Below are 17,420 nucleotides of genomic sequence, written 5' to 3' on the forward strand. Positions count from 1 at the left end.
AGTCATATAGTGCCGCCACTAGGTCAGTACGACGGCCATCCGGGAACGGTCCGTCCAGGACGTAGAGAATCATGCGACCGGTAAGGATCTCGCAGTACCTCGGCCCGGTGAAAGAGCTCTCGATCCGCACGAGTGGGCCGAGGCCGTTCCTACTGAACACCGGCCACTGCTGAGCACGTTGTGGGTGTAGTCAGGAGATACCTGTGCATAGAACAGCAAAGATGTTCCAACAAACATTAGCATATGTCGGCTCCCAAACTTAAATCAAGTAGCGCTAACAAAACAAATCCAACATTCTACTGAAGCTTCTGTTCGGCAGGAGATAATAACCTACATCGTATTCGATACTGAATCTACGTCAAATCAAACAAAAGGGAACAGCGAGGCTGCGCTATATTCTCATAATTAAATTCAAAGGCGCCAAACCATACGTACACACACACACACACACACACACGAGAAGAAAGAAAGACGAGACAGAGCGCCACTCACAACTGATTTAATGTGCCGAAAGACACGTACATATATGTCACTGTCGGCGCATGCGCAAGGAAGACATTCAGCTTCGTGATGATAAGCAGCGATCAAAAAACGCTTTTTCAGCCTTATACAGGTTTATCGACGTTTCGCTGACGCACAAGTTGCCCCTCTTTTCGATATGGAATGCTTCTATCAGTTCCCTGGCTTTTGTCACACTACTCTTTGCCAAAATCCGCACATCAGAAAAACATGGTTCACAAGTGCGCGACTGGCAGGTTCTAATGTGCATGGGTAAATGGGGCCCATCTTTATTTTGTTCTACATTTCTTTGGTGTTCTCTGATCCGCTCATTGACACATCGCCCGGTTTGTCCGATGTTGGAACTGCCGCAGGAGAGGGGAACTTCGTACACAATCCCTACCGCACATTTCGTGAACGGTCGCCCATGCCTAGTACCGCAGCCACTTTCTTTTACTTTTTCTTTTCTTTTGGCTATTCGAGAGCAAAGGCTTCCAAGCTTTTGGGGGGCGGTAAAAACGAGTGGTACCACATGCCTACTCGCAACCTTCCAGGCGCAAGTTCCAGGCGAAGTAAGTGCTCTCTTCCGTCCGGTGCTACCTTACTGGGAACATGTGAAGCGCACAAGCAAGATTCTGAAGTCTGAGCTGTGGCGCCAAATTCGCCTGCTGGACGACCTCCTTCGCTGTGCTTGTTTTGCGCAATGTCCCCCTTGGCTTGCTGGAAACAACATGCGATCTGCCAAGAGGTTGGCCTCCCAGATGACCGAGCGACTCTGGTTGTGCATGCTGAACAGTCTCCTCAAAGTGACAAGAAAGGACAAGAAGAAAGGTGGGAGGGCCTTGGTGGTTGAAGGGGACATTGTTTTGCCTGAGAAGGTAGAGGCCGTGCTTCAAAAAGGTCCAAAGTTCGGTGTTGAGCCAAATGTGCCCCCGCATGAACTCGTTGCTGTAAATCGTAGAATAGCTAGAAAAGCTGATTCAGAGCAGCAAGAAAAATGTCTACTGGAGGGTGTTGACTGCCTTCTTAAATCTGGCTACCCGAAACCTACTCAACGCAGAGAAATGTTTAGCGGAAATATCGTGTCATTCTTCAGCAAAAATTCTTTAACTCTTCTTCAAGCTGATAAGGAGGGTGGTTTTGTCGTTTTGTCCGATGATAACTTCTCGAAAAAAGCAGATAAAGCGATTAAGAAGAATTTTACGCCTGTCCCTGTAAAGTGCACACAAGTTAAAAACCGTGCAATATCCATGTGCGTGTGTTTGGGCTTGTCCAGCCTTGCTAAAGAAATCAAGAATACCAAAAATAACGCCCTGAATGTGTTCTTCTCGGTGAAAACACACAAGGTTGGTTTACCTTTCAGAACAATAGTTACAGAAAAGGGGTCGTGGCAGAAGCATATTAGTCTCTACTTGTTGAAGCACTTGAGCAAGCTAGATTTACAAGGCCCGTTTTTTACCAAGAATTCTGAAGATGTTTGTGATTTCCTGAAATCTCAGACTGGGATTGGGCGTGCCTTTTCAGTCGATGTTGTTGATTTATTTTATTCCGTGCCCCATGATGCCCTATTTACTTCTGTTCGGGAATGTATTGAACGAAATGATCCTGTTTTCTTTCAGAACTCAGTCGGTATTTCTACTGATAATTTTTTAAGTATGTTAAAGTTTTATTTAGAGTCTACTTTTATTTCTTTTGACCAAGGCTTCTTTCTGCAGAAGGCCGGTATCTGCATTGGTTCGTGTGTCGCCCCGGTTTTATGCAACATTTTTCTGTCACAAATTGACGAAAAGCTTCTGCAGGTTTTGCCAACTAACCATGTTTTTAAAGTTTTTAGATACATTGACGATTTCTTGATTGTTTTAACTAAGGACGGCAGCTCTAACTTCGCTGGTACAGTCAACAGTGTTTTATCCCTTTTTAGACAACATGGAAAAGGCTTGGATTTTACTTATGAACTGCCTGAGAACAATCTTTTACAGTTTTTAGATTTAAACATTGAGTTCTGTATGGATCAGGCGTGTTGGCCATATGCTCCACGTGCAAAAAAGGGGCTTCTGTCATTCGACTCTTCGCATTCAAAACTAGTTAAAAGAGGAATTGCTTCACTTTGCCTTGAGTCTGCTCTAGGGAAGTCATGTGTTCACAAGATGCGACAGAGTTTTGATAATCAACTGGTTAGGCTGGCTTCAGCCGGGTTCCCTGGTTTGGTCGTCACACAGGTTGCCGAAAGCCTCCTAGGAAGTTGAAGAAGAAGGTAGTAGGAGTAGGGGAGGAGGTCCCTCGAGAAGAGGTGAGACCGGTGGCTGTGCCGTATGTGCACAAATTGGCCCACAACCTGAAGAAGGTTGCGAGTAGGCATGGGGTACCACTCGTTTTTACCGCCCCCCAAAAGCTCGGAAGCCTTTGCTCTCGAATAGCCAAAAGAAAAGAAAAAGTAAAAGAAAGTGGTTGCGGTACCAGGCATGGGCGACCGTTCACGTGTACGACCGTGTACGAAGTTCCCCTCTCCTGCGGCAGTTCCTACATCGGACAAACCGGGCGATGTGTGAATGAGCGGATCAGAGAACACCAAAGAAATGTAGAACAAAATAAAGATGGCCCTCATTTACCCATGCACATTAGAACCTGCCAGTCGCGCACTTGTGAACCATGTTTTTCTGATGTGCGGATTTTGGCAAAGAGTAGTGTGACAAAAGCCAGGGAACTGATTCCATATCGAAAAGAGGGGCAACTTGTGCGTCAGCGAAACGTCGATAAACCTGTATAAGGCTGAAAAAGCGTTTTTTGATCGCTGCTTATCATCACAAAGCTGAGTGTCTTCCTTGCGCATGCGCCGACAGTGACATATATGTACGTGTCTTTCGGCACATTAAATCAGTTGTGAGTGGCGCTCTGTCTCGTCTTTCTTTCTTCTCCTGTGTGTGTGTGTGTACGTATGGTTTGGCGCCTTTGAATTTAATTATGAATAACTACCAACTAGCCCAACAACAAGTTCTTCTAAGCTATATTCTCAATTCTACGATGTGTTGCAAAGCTTACTTCATTAGCTGTAAGAATGAAAGATCATACCTGCTGTTGAGCGGACGCCACACACGTTGCTGCTGGTTCCTGCACGTGTAGAATGTGGACTCATCCGAGAAATTCACTTCCCGCCACTCCTTGGAGACCACTGCTGTAAGGCTCTGGCGAAGCTGAGTCACTCTTCTCTCTGGTTTCTTGTGAGCTGCGGCTTTTGAGCTGCAACGCAGATCATTAGACCTGCTTCTCGCCACCTGGATCTAATGGTGTCGCAGGAGCAGCTCATCCCAAGTTCGTCACGAACCTCGCTGGCGTTCAAGGAGGGGTCTACAACTACTGAAGCAACGAATAACTCATCTTCTTCAAGCGTAGTGCTCCTTGGCCGTCCACTGCGCTCAGCATCGGAAATTCTGCCGTGTTCGTCACTGTTCGTCCCTGCCGTGTTCGGCACCAAGACTTCTGGCAGGTTCCAAGTTCTAGAACTCAATTTAATTGCCAGATGTTGTGTTCCACTATGCCACGACTTCTAAATACCTTTTGTACCAGCAACGTACAATTGGAGAAATGCAGCTTGCGCTCCATCAAAACCAGGTTCCTCTCATAACTTGTCAATGTGAATGAATGGTGGAAGAGTGATCTGTACCATGTGTATATTCTTGTTTTTGTTTTCTTAATAGTATTTCATCTACAAACTAACAGAGTATGAATTAATATGTGATTACTTTCTGTGCTGTCTCGGTGTATGCCATGTACAGGGGGGCGCCGGCGCATTTCAAGCGAAAATTTTTTCGCTTTTTGCCGGTGCCTACCCACATCTTTATGGTGTAAATAAAAATGAATGAATGAATGAATGAATGAATGAATGAATGAATGAATGAATGAATGAATGCTCTAAGAGTACGGCTCACCGCTGTTCTTGTCCTGCCGGTACGGCGACAGATTTCACGCTGAGGGACGCCTTCTATGCCCAGTCGCACGATCCGCCTTCTTTCCTCGACTGGAATCCTTGGTGGCATTCTTGCGAAGTGCCGAAGCCGATGCAATCGTCCCCAGTTTTATAGGTTCAGTGGTCCGTCAATGACCAATGACCAGACCGAATGTTATCAGGATAGCAACGCGCACTGTAAAGGCTCTGGCCTATAACGTTGAAAAAAGTAAAACACGAACATTCAATCCAGGTTCACCATTGGATAACGGGAAACCGCAGAACGTGTAACGTGAGTCATAGCATCTGCTTGAATGTTATGTGTATTGTAGTGCCGGCGCCCACATTTCGCTGGCTGGCCTCTCTGGAAACAAGCGCTGCGCGCCCGCCGTCGCTCAAAGCAGGCCCAGACTCTCTCGGACATGTCGCGGCTTGCAGCGTGAATCATCCGCCACGCTGGCACCGACGCGGACCATTCCTCCTCCCCTCCTCTCTGTCGGTGCGAACTCCTCCGACGCTCCCCGGCCGTCGCCTCTCGACCATTGGTCTAATTTGAACGGTGGCCAGTGCCGTGACCTGATTGGAGGATTTGAACTGCTGGTGGCCGCAACCGACACCGGTGGCTTTAAAAACTGAGCCGCGCTGAGCCCGCGCAGCAGACGGGCAGCAGAAGAGCCATCACGCCGGAGCTACGCTCGCCGCCGGGGCCGCTCTTCTTCTGTGTGCTTGCCCGTGGTGCTCTTGACCCTTGTATCATGTAAAAGCCCTTGTACATACTGTACATAAAAGTCATTTGACTCACCGTCGCCTCGACCGTTTCCTGGCTCGGACTCCCAGTCCCAACAGTATCGTGAGCATGGCCGCGAATACAGTGTAGCGCACAGGACATGGGTACTTTGCGCATAGCAGGTGAATTGATTGTCTAGTGTGGAATGTGCGTCGAACAGCCTTAATCTGTTTAAGAGCGTGAGGGAGTCGGTGTAAAGATGAACTGCATGTAATGTGGGAACAAGCAGAAGGGAAGCAATGGAACTGCAAATGGCTTGAAGTTCCAACGCCAGGAAGGTGCATGTATCCGCGGTGTATGTCGCGTGAGAGCTGAGATGCGGATGGGACGGACTATGTACAGGCGTAACTCCCCGCTGTTCAGTATGTGATGCATCGGTGTACAATATGCACCCTTCAGGCAGATACGCGGCTGACACCGACGGGAAAACAGTGGGCCGGTTGTCGGTGAGCTAACAGTGGGATCACGGATGGAGCGTCTTTAAACGATGAACTTGTAGAGACTGTTTGCGAGCTCTCTTTGCCACCCGCTGATCAATGAGTTCACTCAGAGTATTAAGTTGGGTGAACTCCTCAAGCAGGGCTGTGGGTGTTAAACGGGGCAAACATGTTATGGCGCGCTTAGCCTCACGATTGATAGCTTCAAGGGAGTCCCACTGTCTGCGGGTGAAACGGTGAAATTGTGCCAGATATATATTATCCGTAGCTCAAGGATAGAGCGCCCAAGCTGGCGGGCGGTATGAGCGCACGCGGGCCACCAGATCGCATATCGACGAATCAGACCTATAGTAGCGTGAACCGAATTACGGGTTGCTGCCACCCATGGGGTGCCAGTCCCAGATGTATGAAGGAGGAGGCCAAGAATACGAACAGTTTTTACCTGAGGAATCGGAGAACTGCCTACTGTAAAATTTAAAGATCGAGCTTTCCGTAAGGCGGCTTTGTTTCCAGTGCGAATGAAACACGATTTAATGTCGAGATGTCAAGACATCCAGCGCGTACTAGAGGAACCACTGCGGGTGAAACGGTGAAATTTTGCCAGATATATATTATCCGTGGCTCAAGGATAGAGCGCACAAGCTGGCGAGCGGTATGAGCGCACGCGGGCCACCAGAGGCGCATCTGGATGACAGCACCAAAAGGTTATGTCATGATCGTACGCGGGCACACGGATAGAAGGGAAGGTCTCTAGGGCTCGAACAAGAGAAAAAAATTCAGGGGGCACTTTGACTGTCTAAAGTGCGTAGAGGCGAAAGCGTTTCCCGCACCACTTTCAGTGCTTCTGTGGCACTGGTGGCGTCACATGTAATTGAGTACTAATTACTAAGTGATGACAAATGACTAATTAATGGTTAATTACTGATTAATGCCTGAATACTAATTAACTGCTAATTAAGCTTAAGCTTCGCCTTTAGGAGTGGAACGCGACAGCGTGTTGTAGCGCTGCCAGGGAGTTCACGGAACGCCACCACCCGTTCGGCGCAATGCCTTGCCGTTTCAACGCAACGGTTTTTGAGGAAAGGAAATGGCGCAGTAAATCTCTGTCATCTCGGTGGACACCTGAACCGCACCGTAGAGGAACGGAGGAAGTGGGAGTGAAAGAAGAAAGACGAAGATGGCCCGTAATGAAGAAAATGAAAATTGTATTTGAGGAAAGAAAATTACGCAGTAACTGTCTCACATATCTCGGTGGACACCCGTCAAAATTCAGGGGGGGGGGGGGGTGCACTTTTTTGACCTAAAGTGTGGTCACTGATGTGTGGTTAAGATGTTAAGCTTCGCCTCTAAGCGTGGAACGCGAGAGCGTCTTGTAACGCTGCCAGGGAGTCCATAGAACGCCATCGCCCATTCGGTTCTATGCCTCGTCGGTAAATTGGTTTTTGAGGAAAGGAAATGTATTTCTCTCTCATATCTCGGTGGACACCTAAACCTCGCCGGAAGGGAAGGGAGGAGGATGGCAGTGAGCGAAGACACCGTATTCACTAGACGTGCCTTTGTTCGTTCCAAACCATCGAGCTGATATGGAGGAGTGGATAGCATGCTCGTCTCGCACTCCGAAGACCGGGGTTCGATTCCCGAGCTCGACCAATTTCTTGCTAGGTTTTATTTATTTATATGGCCTGACTAGAGAAGTTAATTAGGCTAATTAGGTAATTAAGCAATTAACTAAGCTCAGTCCCACTTAATTGGAGCATCACTATATGGTCCCTTCAATTTGTTGCATGGTTACTAGCCAAAGTACAACTGGCCCCGTTTGAAATTGGCGCACTCTGTGACGTCACGACCGTTTCGACCAACTGAAAAGCGTGACATTCTCTGTCGACAACTGCTGCTTACAACGATGAGACATTAAAGGCTTTCGCCTTAATAAAAGCCACATTGAATAATGTGGGGGCGAGAACGGAGCCCTGGGGCACTCCTCTATTGCAAGGGAAGTCACCTAAGGGCTTTCCGTGGACACGTACACTGAAGGTTCGATTTTTTTAAAAGGCGTGAATGGAGAGGAGAAACCGGTGAGGGAGACCAAGAGTTTGAAGGGAGGCAAGAATGCCACAGCGAAGGATGTTATCATATGCCTTTGTTATGTCTGTAGCGATCAAGGTTCGAACAAGGTGATTCTGCGGACTGGTGAAGCAAGTCAGCTGCCAAAATAGAAAGACCATCTTCCGTTCCAATTTGTGGACGGAAACTGATCTGGGAATCTGGGTAACAATCGTGTGATTCCAGCGACACAACAAGGTGCGGCGAGAATCTTTGCAGGTGGTAGGTGTGAGACAAATTGGACGAAGGGCTGAGACAGATATTGGTGGCTTACCTGACTGGGGTATTGGGACCACAATCGAACGCTTCCACTCTCCAGGTATGACGCCAGAATGCCCCACTTGGTTGAAAGTATCAAGTAGGGTTTGCAAAGCAGACCCTTCCAAGCTACGGAATAGAGAGTTAGGTATGCCGTCGTGCTCGGAAGAAGTGAGTTTTAAGGCGTTCGATGAAGGACAGCAATTCTTCCATGAATAGGTCAGAAGTAATCTCATCTGAGGTCTCTGTAACCGACAAGTCAGGAGGAGATGTAGAGGTGCAGTCATGGTGTGGAAAAAACTGACGGGCAGCTGCAAATGCATCCTCATCCACATTCAGCGCGAGGCGAATGCTTTCTGTGTAATCTGCAACCTGAGAAGGGCGCTCCACGGCGTGAAACACTGTAAAAAGGTGTTGATTTCTCTGCGGAGAGGACAGGCGGGCACACCACGGAGCCCAGCGTTGCCTGCCTAGTCGCTTTACATAACGCCGCGCACTTGCGGTAGCTCGGTGAAGAGACGGAAGAGCCGAGGGGTCCTCGAGGTGGCGAGGAGCAGAATGATCGGCCTGATGCCGAAGAGCCCATAGATTCAGGAGGTGTATGTCCGGGTTTTGATCGCCTTCATTTACAGTAGTTGTAATAGTATGAGTTGCGAGAAGAGCACATAGAGTAGGCAGTGCTGAAGACGGATTGACTGTAAATGATTGTCAGCGCGTACAGAGTCCCATCATGTTATGCGATCGCTGCGGCGTATTTTCCGCAGACGCGAAGGAGTGAGGGAGATAGAAATAGGGCAGTGATCACTACCCAAGTATCTGATTCAACATCCCAACGAGGGTTATCGGGGCCTAACCACAAGTCAAGTCAGGTGAATACGAGCCACCTCATGGACGGGGTAAATTCGGGTCGTTTAAAAGCGCGCAGCAAACCTGTCTTTGAGGCATTACACATTGTACATATTGCGCAATTGTACTCTGTCCTGCTGCGTAAAAATTACACATCAAATATTAATCAAGGGACTGCATTTCTCGCTGATTTGTCTAGACTGATATGAAGAGAAGACCCCTACAGTACGCGCATTGGAGACTATTGGTATTTACCGCGAACGCGAAGTAACTACGGCAGAAAAATGCTTGCCTATCATATGCCGTCCATTTTAAACAATTTGCGAAAAACTGTAATTAGGGAAGAGTAACAATATATCGTTTCTTTCTTTACTGTGCTAACTCAGCCTGCTGTTATGCCTTCCCTATTGACGTGAATGTTTGATGGTTATGTGTTTTTTGATGCCCTGAACAAGTCTATTTTCGATGCGATGTGCTCTTCATTTAAATGTCACAGGCATAACATGTACTGTAGCGTTGTGTGATTGTGGGTTTTTGTGCACAATGTAGCTGCTGTAGGGGGCGGGGACCTCCGTCAAGCCTCTGTAGGCTTTTTGTCCCCGCTCCTCACATCCTTGATGTGAAAATAAACCTGGTTGATTGATTGATTGATTGATTGATTGATTGATTGATTGATTGATTGAAAGGAATTATCTGAAAAGCTGCCTTAGACGTGTCCACCCTATGACTAACCTGATGGGTAACCCCACGAAGTGTTTGCGCCGTTGAAGTCTCTACCATCTAGAATAGGGATGCCCGGGTTGGCAGAACAGAGAAAACGAACCCAAGATTGGGAGATGTGGAGCCAGGACGGCCATAAAAAAATTCAGGGGGCACTTTGACTGTCTAAAGTGCGTAGAGGCGAAAGCGTTTCCCGCACCACTTTCAGTGCTTCTGTGGCACTGGTGGCGTCACATGTAATTGAGTACTAATTACTAAGTGATGACAAATGACTAATTAATGGTTAATTACTGATTAATGCCTGAATACTAATTAACTGCTAATTAAGCTTAAGCTTCGCCTTTAGGAGTGGAACGCGACAGCGTGTTGTAGCGCTGCCAGGGAGTTCACGGAACGCCACCACCCGTTCGGCGCGATGCCTTGCCGTTTCAACGCAACGGTTTTTGAGGAAAGGAAATGGCGCAGTAAATCTCTGTCATCTCGGTGGACACCTGAACCGCACCGTAGAGGAACGGAGGAAGTGGGAGTGAAAAAAGAAAGACGAAGATGGCCCGTAATGAAGAAAATGAAAATTGTATTTGAGGAAAGAAAATTACGCAGTAACTGTCTCACATATCTCGGTGGACACCCGTCAAAATTCAGGGGGGGGGGGGTGCACTTTTTTGACCTAAAGTGTGGTCACTGATGTGTGGTTAAGATGTTAAGCTTCGCCTCTAAGCGTGGAACGCGAGAGCGTCTTGTAACGCTGCCAGGGAGTCCATAGAACGCCATCGCCCATTCGGTTCTATGCCTCGTCGGTAAATTGGTTTTTGAGGAAAGGAAATGTATTTCTCTCTCATATCTCGGTGGACACCTAAACATCGCCGGAAGGGAAGGGAGGAGGATGGCAGTGAGCGAAGACACCGTATTCACTAGACGTGCCTTTGTTCGTTCCAAACCATCGAGCTGACATGGAGGAGTGGCAATAAAGAAAAAAAAAAAGCTGACATGGAGGAGTGGATAGCATGCTCGTCTCGCACTCCGAAGACCGGGGTTCGATTCCCGAGCTCGACCAATTTCTTGCTAGGTTTTATTTATTTATATGGCCTGACTAGAGAAGTTAATTAGGCTAATTAGGTAATTAAGCAATTAACTAAGCTCAGTCCCACTTAATTGGAGCATCACTATATGGTCCCTTCAATTTGTTGCATGGTTACTAGCCAAAGTACAACTGGCCCCGTTTGAAATTGGCGCACTCTGTGACGTCACGACCGTTTCGACCAACTGAAAAGCGTGACATTCTCTGTCGACAACTGCTGCTTACAACGATGAGACATTAAAGGCTTTCGCCTTAAAAGAAACCAGAATTAAGGGGGTGCGTGCTGGTTTAACAAGAAGGGCGACGACCTCTCGAGGTGTGCTGCACCACCGTGAAAGGTCTAGCGGAATACGGGGATTTGAGGTGTGAATATAAATTGCAGATTTACCTTGGCTGAGGGAGGAGGCGATTCAACGGCGATCAAGGATAGAGGGTGAATAGTATGCGCAGAATGCTGAAAGGCGTGGAAGTGAATTATGCTCTTGCAGTAGGAAGGCTCATGCCTTCAGCTTTCCGTCGTGAAGGCGGATGTTCACCTCAGAGTCCTTATCAGCAAAGCCTCGACAGTTCCACGGCACCACCATAGACGAGGCGCTATGCATTGCGAGGCCGAATAGCTTCTATGATGAGGGAGGTCAACTGCTTCATGAGCGCCAATATTTTGTCCGCTGTCGGCGTAGTGACGGTTAACGGGTGGTCGGTACCTGATTTTGGCCCAGTGCTGACTGGAGGTGACTCCTGTGAAGATTGCTCCCGAGTGTTTAGTATTCTTCGAGAGGAATAAGAACGACGCTGTTCGCGGCACTGTGTGAGTCCGGCTAGTGGGCGGCGAGCCTCTGCGATGGCATTTTCTAAAGCTGTGTCTTCGTATGTGGAATCCACTTGTGAGAGATGCATCTGGTCATGTTGGTGTACCATTTGATCCACGAAGGTGAGCCGCTTGTGTGTATGAACGCTGGCGAGAGGACGGGTACTGAGAAGACGGGTGGTGAGCAGCGGGGGCAGTTAAAGGAAGTTCAGGGAAGTCGTTGTCGCCTCATGTGAGAGCAGCAAAGCGATTACTTGTAGGAATATCCCTCTTTACAAATGGTTTATGCAACTTTTTTGCTCGCTTCTTCTTTGGACAAGCAGGGTAGTGAATGTCATGGTCCAGCGATTTGCATAATTAAGGCACAAAGAACTGTTGGTTCATTCATGTCGACCACAGCAGCAGGATTAGGGCAGGTATTTTGCATATGGCCTTCTTTCTGGCAAGGATTGCAAAAAATATGACGTGGTGTTGTGGTTTAATGATCGCACCGTAGTAGGTAAAGTACTCTGACAGTCAAAGGCCTTTGCAGAACGAGCAGGTGTGAGCCCCGGCGCCCACATGCTTGCAGTACTGCGTGAGTTTTACAGCCAATGTTTGCGCGCACCTCCTCCGGCAGACGTGTGCTGTCGACAGGGTAAACCATGCAGCGGAGGGAGTCAGGGCTAGGTGCAAAATATATTTGCACCGGGACATGCTTGCTATCGTCCAGGGGGATCTGCGTAACTGCGCACATCTTCTGGGCACCCACCAAGGATGACAAGTTTACCGTGACGGTGTTCGATGGGCGATGAACGATGAATCCGCAGTAGTTCGAAGAGCCAAGAGCGTGGTCATATGTTGCTTGAACACACCGGGCAGGGATTGCAGTCATATGAAAGCGCAATGTGGGCTTGATTGTGACGCGGAAACAGTGAGCAGCAGGTGGAAGCGAGGCTTGACTCACAGAAGGCATGAGTGGAGGCAGCAGGTACTCAGACGCTGGTGTCGGCCTTTGATGGGAGTACTGAACAGGTACGACGGCCACTGTTTCTTGAGGGAGTGCCACTGGCACGGAGGCGGTGGAGCAGTCCATGGCACCGGCCAGTGTCGTTGCATCGGGAGACGAAGCAGGCTGGAGACCCATAGGCACTCAAGATAGCATAGACGTGGAGGCTGCGTCAGGTGGCAACACAGCGGGCGCCCGCGTAGCTGTCGTCGACGACGCAGAATCCATGGAGGCGCATAGCGCGGCTTCGCTGGGCGGCGCCGAGCTAAGCCTAGCTTGCGCCTTAGGGTTCCGGCTTGGTTTTTTCACTTGAGAATCTGCCCATCTTGCCCGGAATCTCTCTGCAGGGGCGTCTTCGGCATTCGTTCTCACGGAGGGCACTGTCCCACCCACGCAAAAGGCGAGAAAACTGGCAAGACAAGGCGAAAGCAGAGAGCTAGATGCGGACACGTATCCACCCACTAGATCTTCGTCTTATTCCTTGAAAATAATTTAACTAAAGAGAGCCACGTCTCTTGCAAAATCACTATATCTGGATTATATGGTAGAGAGAGGGTGCGGTAGATGGTCCTTGGCGATCACAAAATGAACAAGGAAGGGGAAAACCTCAGGTTGCTTGAGCCAACGTTTCGACAAGGGGACTTGTCTTCGTCTGGGCAAAGCATTCATCATTGGCAGGGATTAAATAGGGCCTTCGCTCCGAGGAGGAAGGCCCCGGGGGTGGGGAAGGAAAGTGGTGTGAGAGGGGATGCGTGTCAGGAAGGGGAGGGAGGTGAATCTTGATTCGGTAAGCTGCAATAGTGGAAAAACTTATATCCCGAGGGTGTGTAATGAACAATGGCTTTGAAGGGGCTGCGACAGGGGGTTGGCGCTGGATGGACCTGAAAAACTCAGATAAGAGGATTAGTCAGCGTGGTACAGGGAAATGAGAACAAGGCAAACAAAATAGGCTGGCACTGGAAGGAGAACGAAAGGGGGGGCATTTCCAAGGAAGGACAAGGCAGGAGGGGAGGGGGCAATGGCTCGAGTTCAGAGAAAGCCAAAAGGTGGGGGCAGAGGGGGTAACAGGAATGTCATGGTTTCCGAGAACTGATGGTAGGGGATTAGGAGAAAAAAAAAGGTGAACAAAGGGAGAGGGTGAGAAGGCCGGAAATGTGGTGGAAGATATGACGTGGGAAGGGTGCAAAGAGCGATAGTATACTCAGAAGTACTTGTATTTGGGCGTGTTGGTTCATAACTTTTCAGGAGGACACAGGGGCGCAACAAAAGACACGGACATAGAAGCAGACAGGGACAAGGGCTTGTCCCTGTCTACCTCCACGCCCGCGCCCCCCATCGCACCCTCGTGTCCTCCTGAAAAGATAATATACTTATGCGAGGTTCTAGGAAATGGTCTGACCACGTGCAAGACATTTGTTAATTTAAAATGATGCTAACCCTGAAATGTACCTGAGAGATTCCAGATTTCCTCTGGACATGTTAATCCCTGTTGGTTGCAGTGTTTTAAATTTGTGGATTAGGAATGCTTCTCTGTATTTTCTGTCCCTAGTCGATTTGAAGCCTGACTGAAGAATGAACAATTTGAGTTCGTCGAATTTGTGATGGCGTTGATTAAAATTGGTCGACACTGCCTTCTGTTCATTCCGTGTTGTGTCAGCCCGGTGCCCGTTTAATCTGGCACTCATTGTTTGCCCGGTTTCTCCGATATATTGTTTCTGGCAGAAGGAGCACTGGAGCATGTAGATAATATTGGACGATGTGCAGTCAAAACTAGTCTTTATATCGAAACTGAAATCGCTTGCCGTACTTTTAACCGTAGTGTCCCTGAAGTAGTAGTAGTAGTTCAAGGTCAGGAAGGGAACAAAGAAAAGAGGGGCAATTCCACTGAAGAACATTTAGACCTGCCATGATTATTGACTGATGAAAGAGGCAGCAACAGCCTCTTTCAACACATCAGACTAGGGGATTACTTTTGAGGGTCCTTTCTCTGTTTTGGATTGAGCAGCAACTGACTTCGAGGGTGAGGAAGAAGCTCGACTCTTCTGGGAAAGGCAGAGCATTTCAACATCCTGGGTGCAAATATCTACGCTAGAGACAATGCGAGGAGAGCTGGTGGGAGGGGGACTTGGGATGCGTAAGGAACGAGTACAAGCAGCACAATTTGGAAGAGATGCAGACGTCGCCGCCTGAACAGATGGTTGAGAAAGCGCACATTGTCCTGCAGCAAGTTCAAATAAAGCCTCGGTAAAAGTGCACAGCATTCGCTCCACGACCACAGAAAGAGCCTGTTCTGCTGTGGACACTATCGAAGCAGTCACACTTGACTCAAGATTTCCAACAGAAGATCGCGCACGGCTAGCGTATGAGTTATTCTTCCGGTCCTAAAGTGCATATGCATCTTCTCTCGAGCATCGCTTCACCTGGATTATATCTAACAGGCATTGTTCGTCGGCGCGTTTCGAACAGTTGACATCATAAGCTGAGTGGTTGGAGTTGCAGAGGCAACACAGGGCCGTAACAGAGGCGCAGTTGTCAGCTGAATGACATTGACCACAAACACGGCAGCGGGTCGCCGATTTGCACGTTTTACTACTGCGGCCGAACCTCCAGAAGGTGGTGCATTGGAGAGGACGGGGCTGCAGGGTGTCCACACGGTAAACTAGACGACACAAGGAGCCAGCAAAAGTTCTTATAACTGAATTTGTTGGTAGGCAGAAACCGTTTACTTCTCTACTGCACCGGTAGACAGAAAGAACCCCCACACCGGCATCCTGAAACTCTTCAAGTATTTCCTGCGGGGAAGATGCTGGGTCGACACCACGAACAATACCTTTGGAGCATGCGAGTGTTCCGGGAGGTAGGCTTTCACCGGCAATGAGAAAAAATTATGCACCGGAGCAGGTCTGTGGCGCAAGCAATGTCAGATGACTTGCAGACAAATAAATCCTCTACGGCCGAACGGTCGCACCTCAGAGATCGGTAAATAGTGATTGGTTAGAGACCATAGCTCCTGCTGAAGAATTTTAGAGCTTTTCACCTTGATCATGCCCTCCACCGATCGGTACGAGAGCCACAGGGATGACGTCAATTCCATTCTTCTTAAAGGGACAGTGAGGAGAGCTCTATTAATATTTTTTTTACAGCAAAATCCGATACTTCGGCATTTCATGGCTTTGTTGCCACTTGGCCGGCAGCGAAAGATGCATTTATTTTTAAGAAATTTGGATTCGAAGTTGGAAAAGTTTTTTCCGCCGCTCTGATTCAAACATGGGATTCTCTTATGACGACAGAGGACTAAGTAACGTGAAACATGACGGGCACATGACGTAACGCAGACTCCGTGATTTCTGATGGCCAGCAGAGCGGCCCAGCAGCAGCCGAAAAGAAAGCTACCGCCGGCCGCACGTTGAAGGCATCCATCGGCTATTGCAGCCGTCGCTACGGTCGCTTCGTTTACGTTTACACCGGCGTTTTGCCAGCGTTACGATGGATCCCGTTCTCGAAGTCGTCAACGAAGTTCTCTCAAATAGACACCTTTAGCATACCGTGTATATTGTTACCGTTAGCGAATTACCGGGAGCCCGCCTACCGCCGGTGAGCAGGCGCTGATTGGTCCCGATGCTGGAGGCGAGCGCGTAGCTGCCGGGTACGTGGTGCCATCTGGCGACGTCAAGGAGATTTGCGCATGCATTGGCTGCGCCTCAGTGATTCGTGACTCTCGTGTCGCAGTTTTGCTAGAACCATTGGTTCTAGCAACACTGTTTTGTCCTATGACGTCATCATGCTTGCACTTGCGAGTTTGGCCTGTAGCGGCGATACCTGTATTTTGGTTCTTGCTCTTTTCTACGTTTCAAGAGCTTTGTTGTCAGTACGAGTGGCGTTTTTGTAATCAGGAGTTGGTATTCTGTCGATACAAGCCAACTTCAATTTCTCCTCGGTGTCCCTTTAAAAGAGCCCAGCAGCAAGCTTTGGGTGGGCAAGCTGGCAAACCAGGCTGCGGACCCTTTGCCCGGAGAGGTCAGCGACACACCTGAGCCAAACGCGCCGTCAAATGCGCATTAACCACGCCTGCGGACCTAACCTCAGACCTAGCCAAATCCCCCCACGTAGAAAGGCCTCACCAGTGATGAGCACGCCGGCACTACCAAGACACCACAGTTCAACTCACAGTCAAGCACCAGCACCAGCGCAAGGATTCTCGACGGTCAATCGAGATTAGTGAAGGCCACTTTCTCAATCACTCAATCATTCTTCTTCTTCTCCCTCTCTTCTAATGTTTTTCTCCTGCGCAGACGAAGCCTGCCGGGCGAGTTATGCGGTGTCCCAAGGCTGGCATGGCTTCAGACGAGCGACATATGAGAACGGCGACCAGTTGCGGTGAAGCGCGCAATCTGATATGGGATGTCACTAATTCTGGCCACAAGTACATAAGGGCCATCGTAGTGGGCCAGTAGCTTTTGTTCAAGCTCCAGCGGCTGAGTGGGCGCCAAAGTAAGACAATAGACAACATGCCGGCGAGGCCTAGCGTAGCGGTTATTGGAGCGTTCTTGAGAAGCAATGGTGCGCAGGCGGGCAATCCGGCGAGCTTGTTCAGCTAAAGACAGCATCTCGGCGATACACAGGTTCTCACTGATGGGAAATGGTAGGATGGTGCCCAAGGTGTGGCGAGGCGGACGACCCTACAAGCGGTACAATTGTCTGTATCCGGTTATTTGATTAGCGGCGGAATTCAAGGCATACGTAATGAAGGGCACAATGGCGTCCCAGTTCTTATGGTCAAAGTCCACATAAATGGCAATCATGTTGGTGTGAGTTCTGTTTATGTGTTCCTTCAGACCGTTTTACTGTGGGTGATATGGCGTTGAATGTCTGTAGATAACTGGGCACAAACATAGCAGCTCTTCAACGATATCGGCCGTGAACAGGCGGCCTCGGACCACTCGCGGTGGTCCAT

The 17,420-nt window shown here is 48.9% G+C and overlaps 1 protein-coding gene across 7 annotated transcripts in view; it reads left to right on the plus strand.

Annotated features, from left to right (window-relative positions):
- Nucleotides 1–17,420, plus strand: part of LOC149325761 (uncharacterized) — a 180,305-nt gene that overhangs the window by 78,174 nt on the left and 84,711 nt on the right. For 4 of the 7 annotated variants that reach the window (XM_089562498.1, XM_089562499.1, XM_089562501.1 and 1 more), the window contains one exon: nt 16,759–16,843. The exons of the other annotated variants lie outside the window; for them this stretch is intronic. In XM_089562498.1, the coding sequence (XP_089418624.1) occupies nt 16,759–16,843 (85 nt within the window). The remainder of the gene's footprint in view (nt 1–16,758; nt 16,844–17,420) is intronic. 7 annotated transcript variants of the gene reach the window in all.

The sequence above is a fragment of the Amblyomma mixtum genome, chromosome 10 (genome assembly GCF_055824585.1).
Source record: "Amblyomma mixtum isolate Tamu chromosome 10, ASM5582458v1, whole genome shotgun sequence".
Lineage (NCBI taxonomy): Eukaryota > Metazoa > Arthropoda > Arachnida > Ixodida > Ixodidae > Amblyomma > Amblyomma mixtum.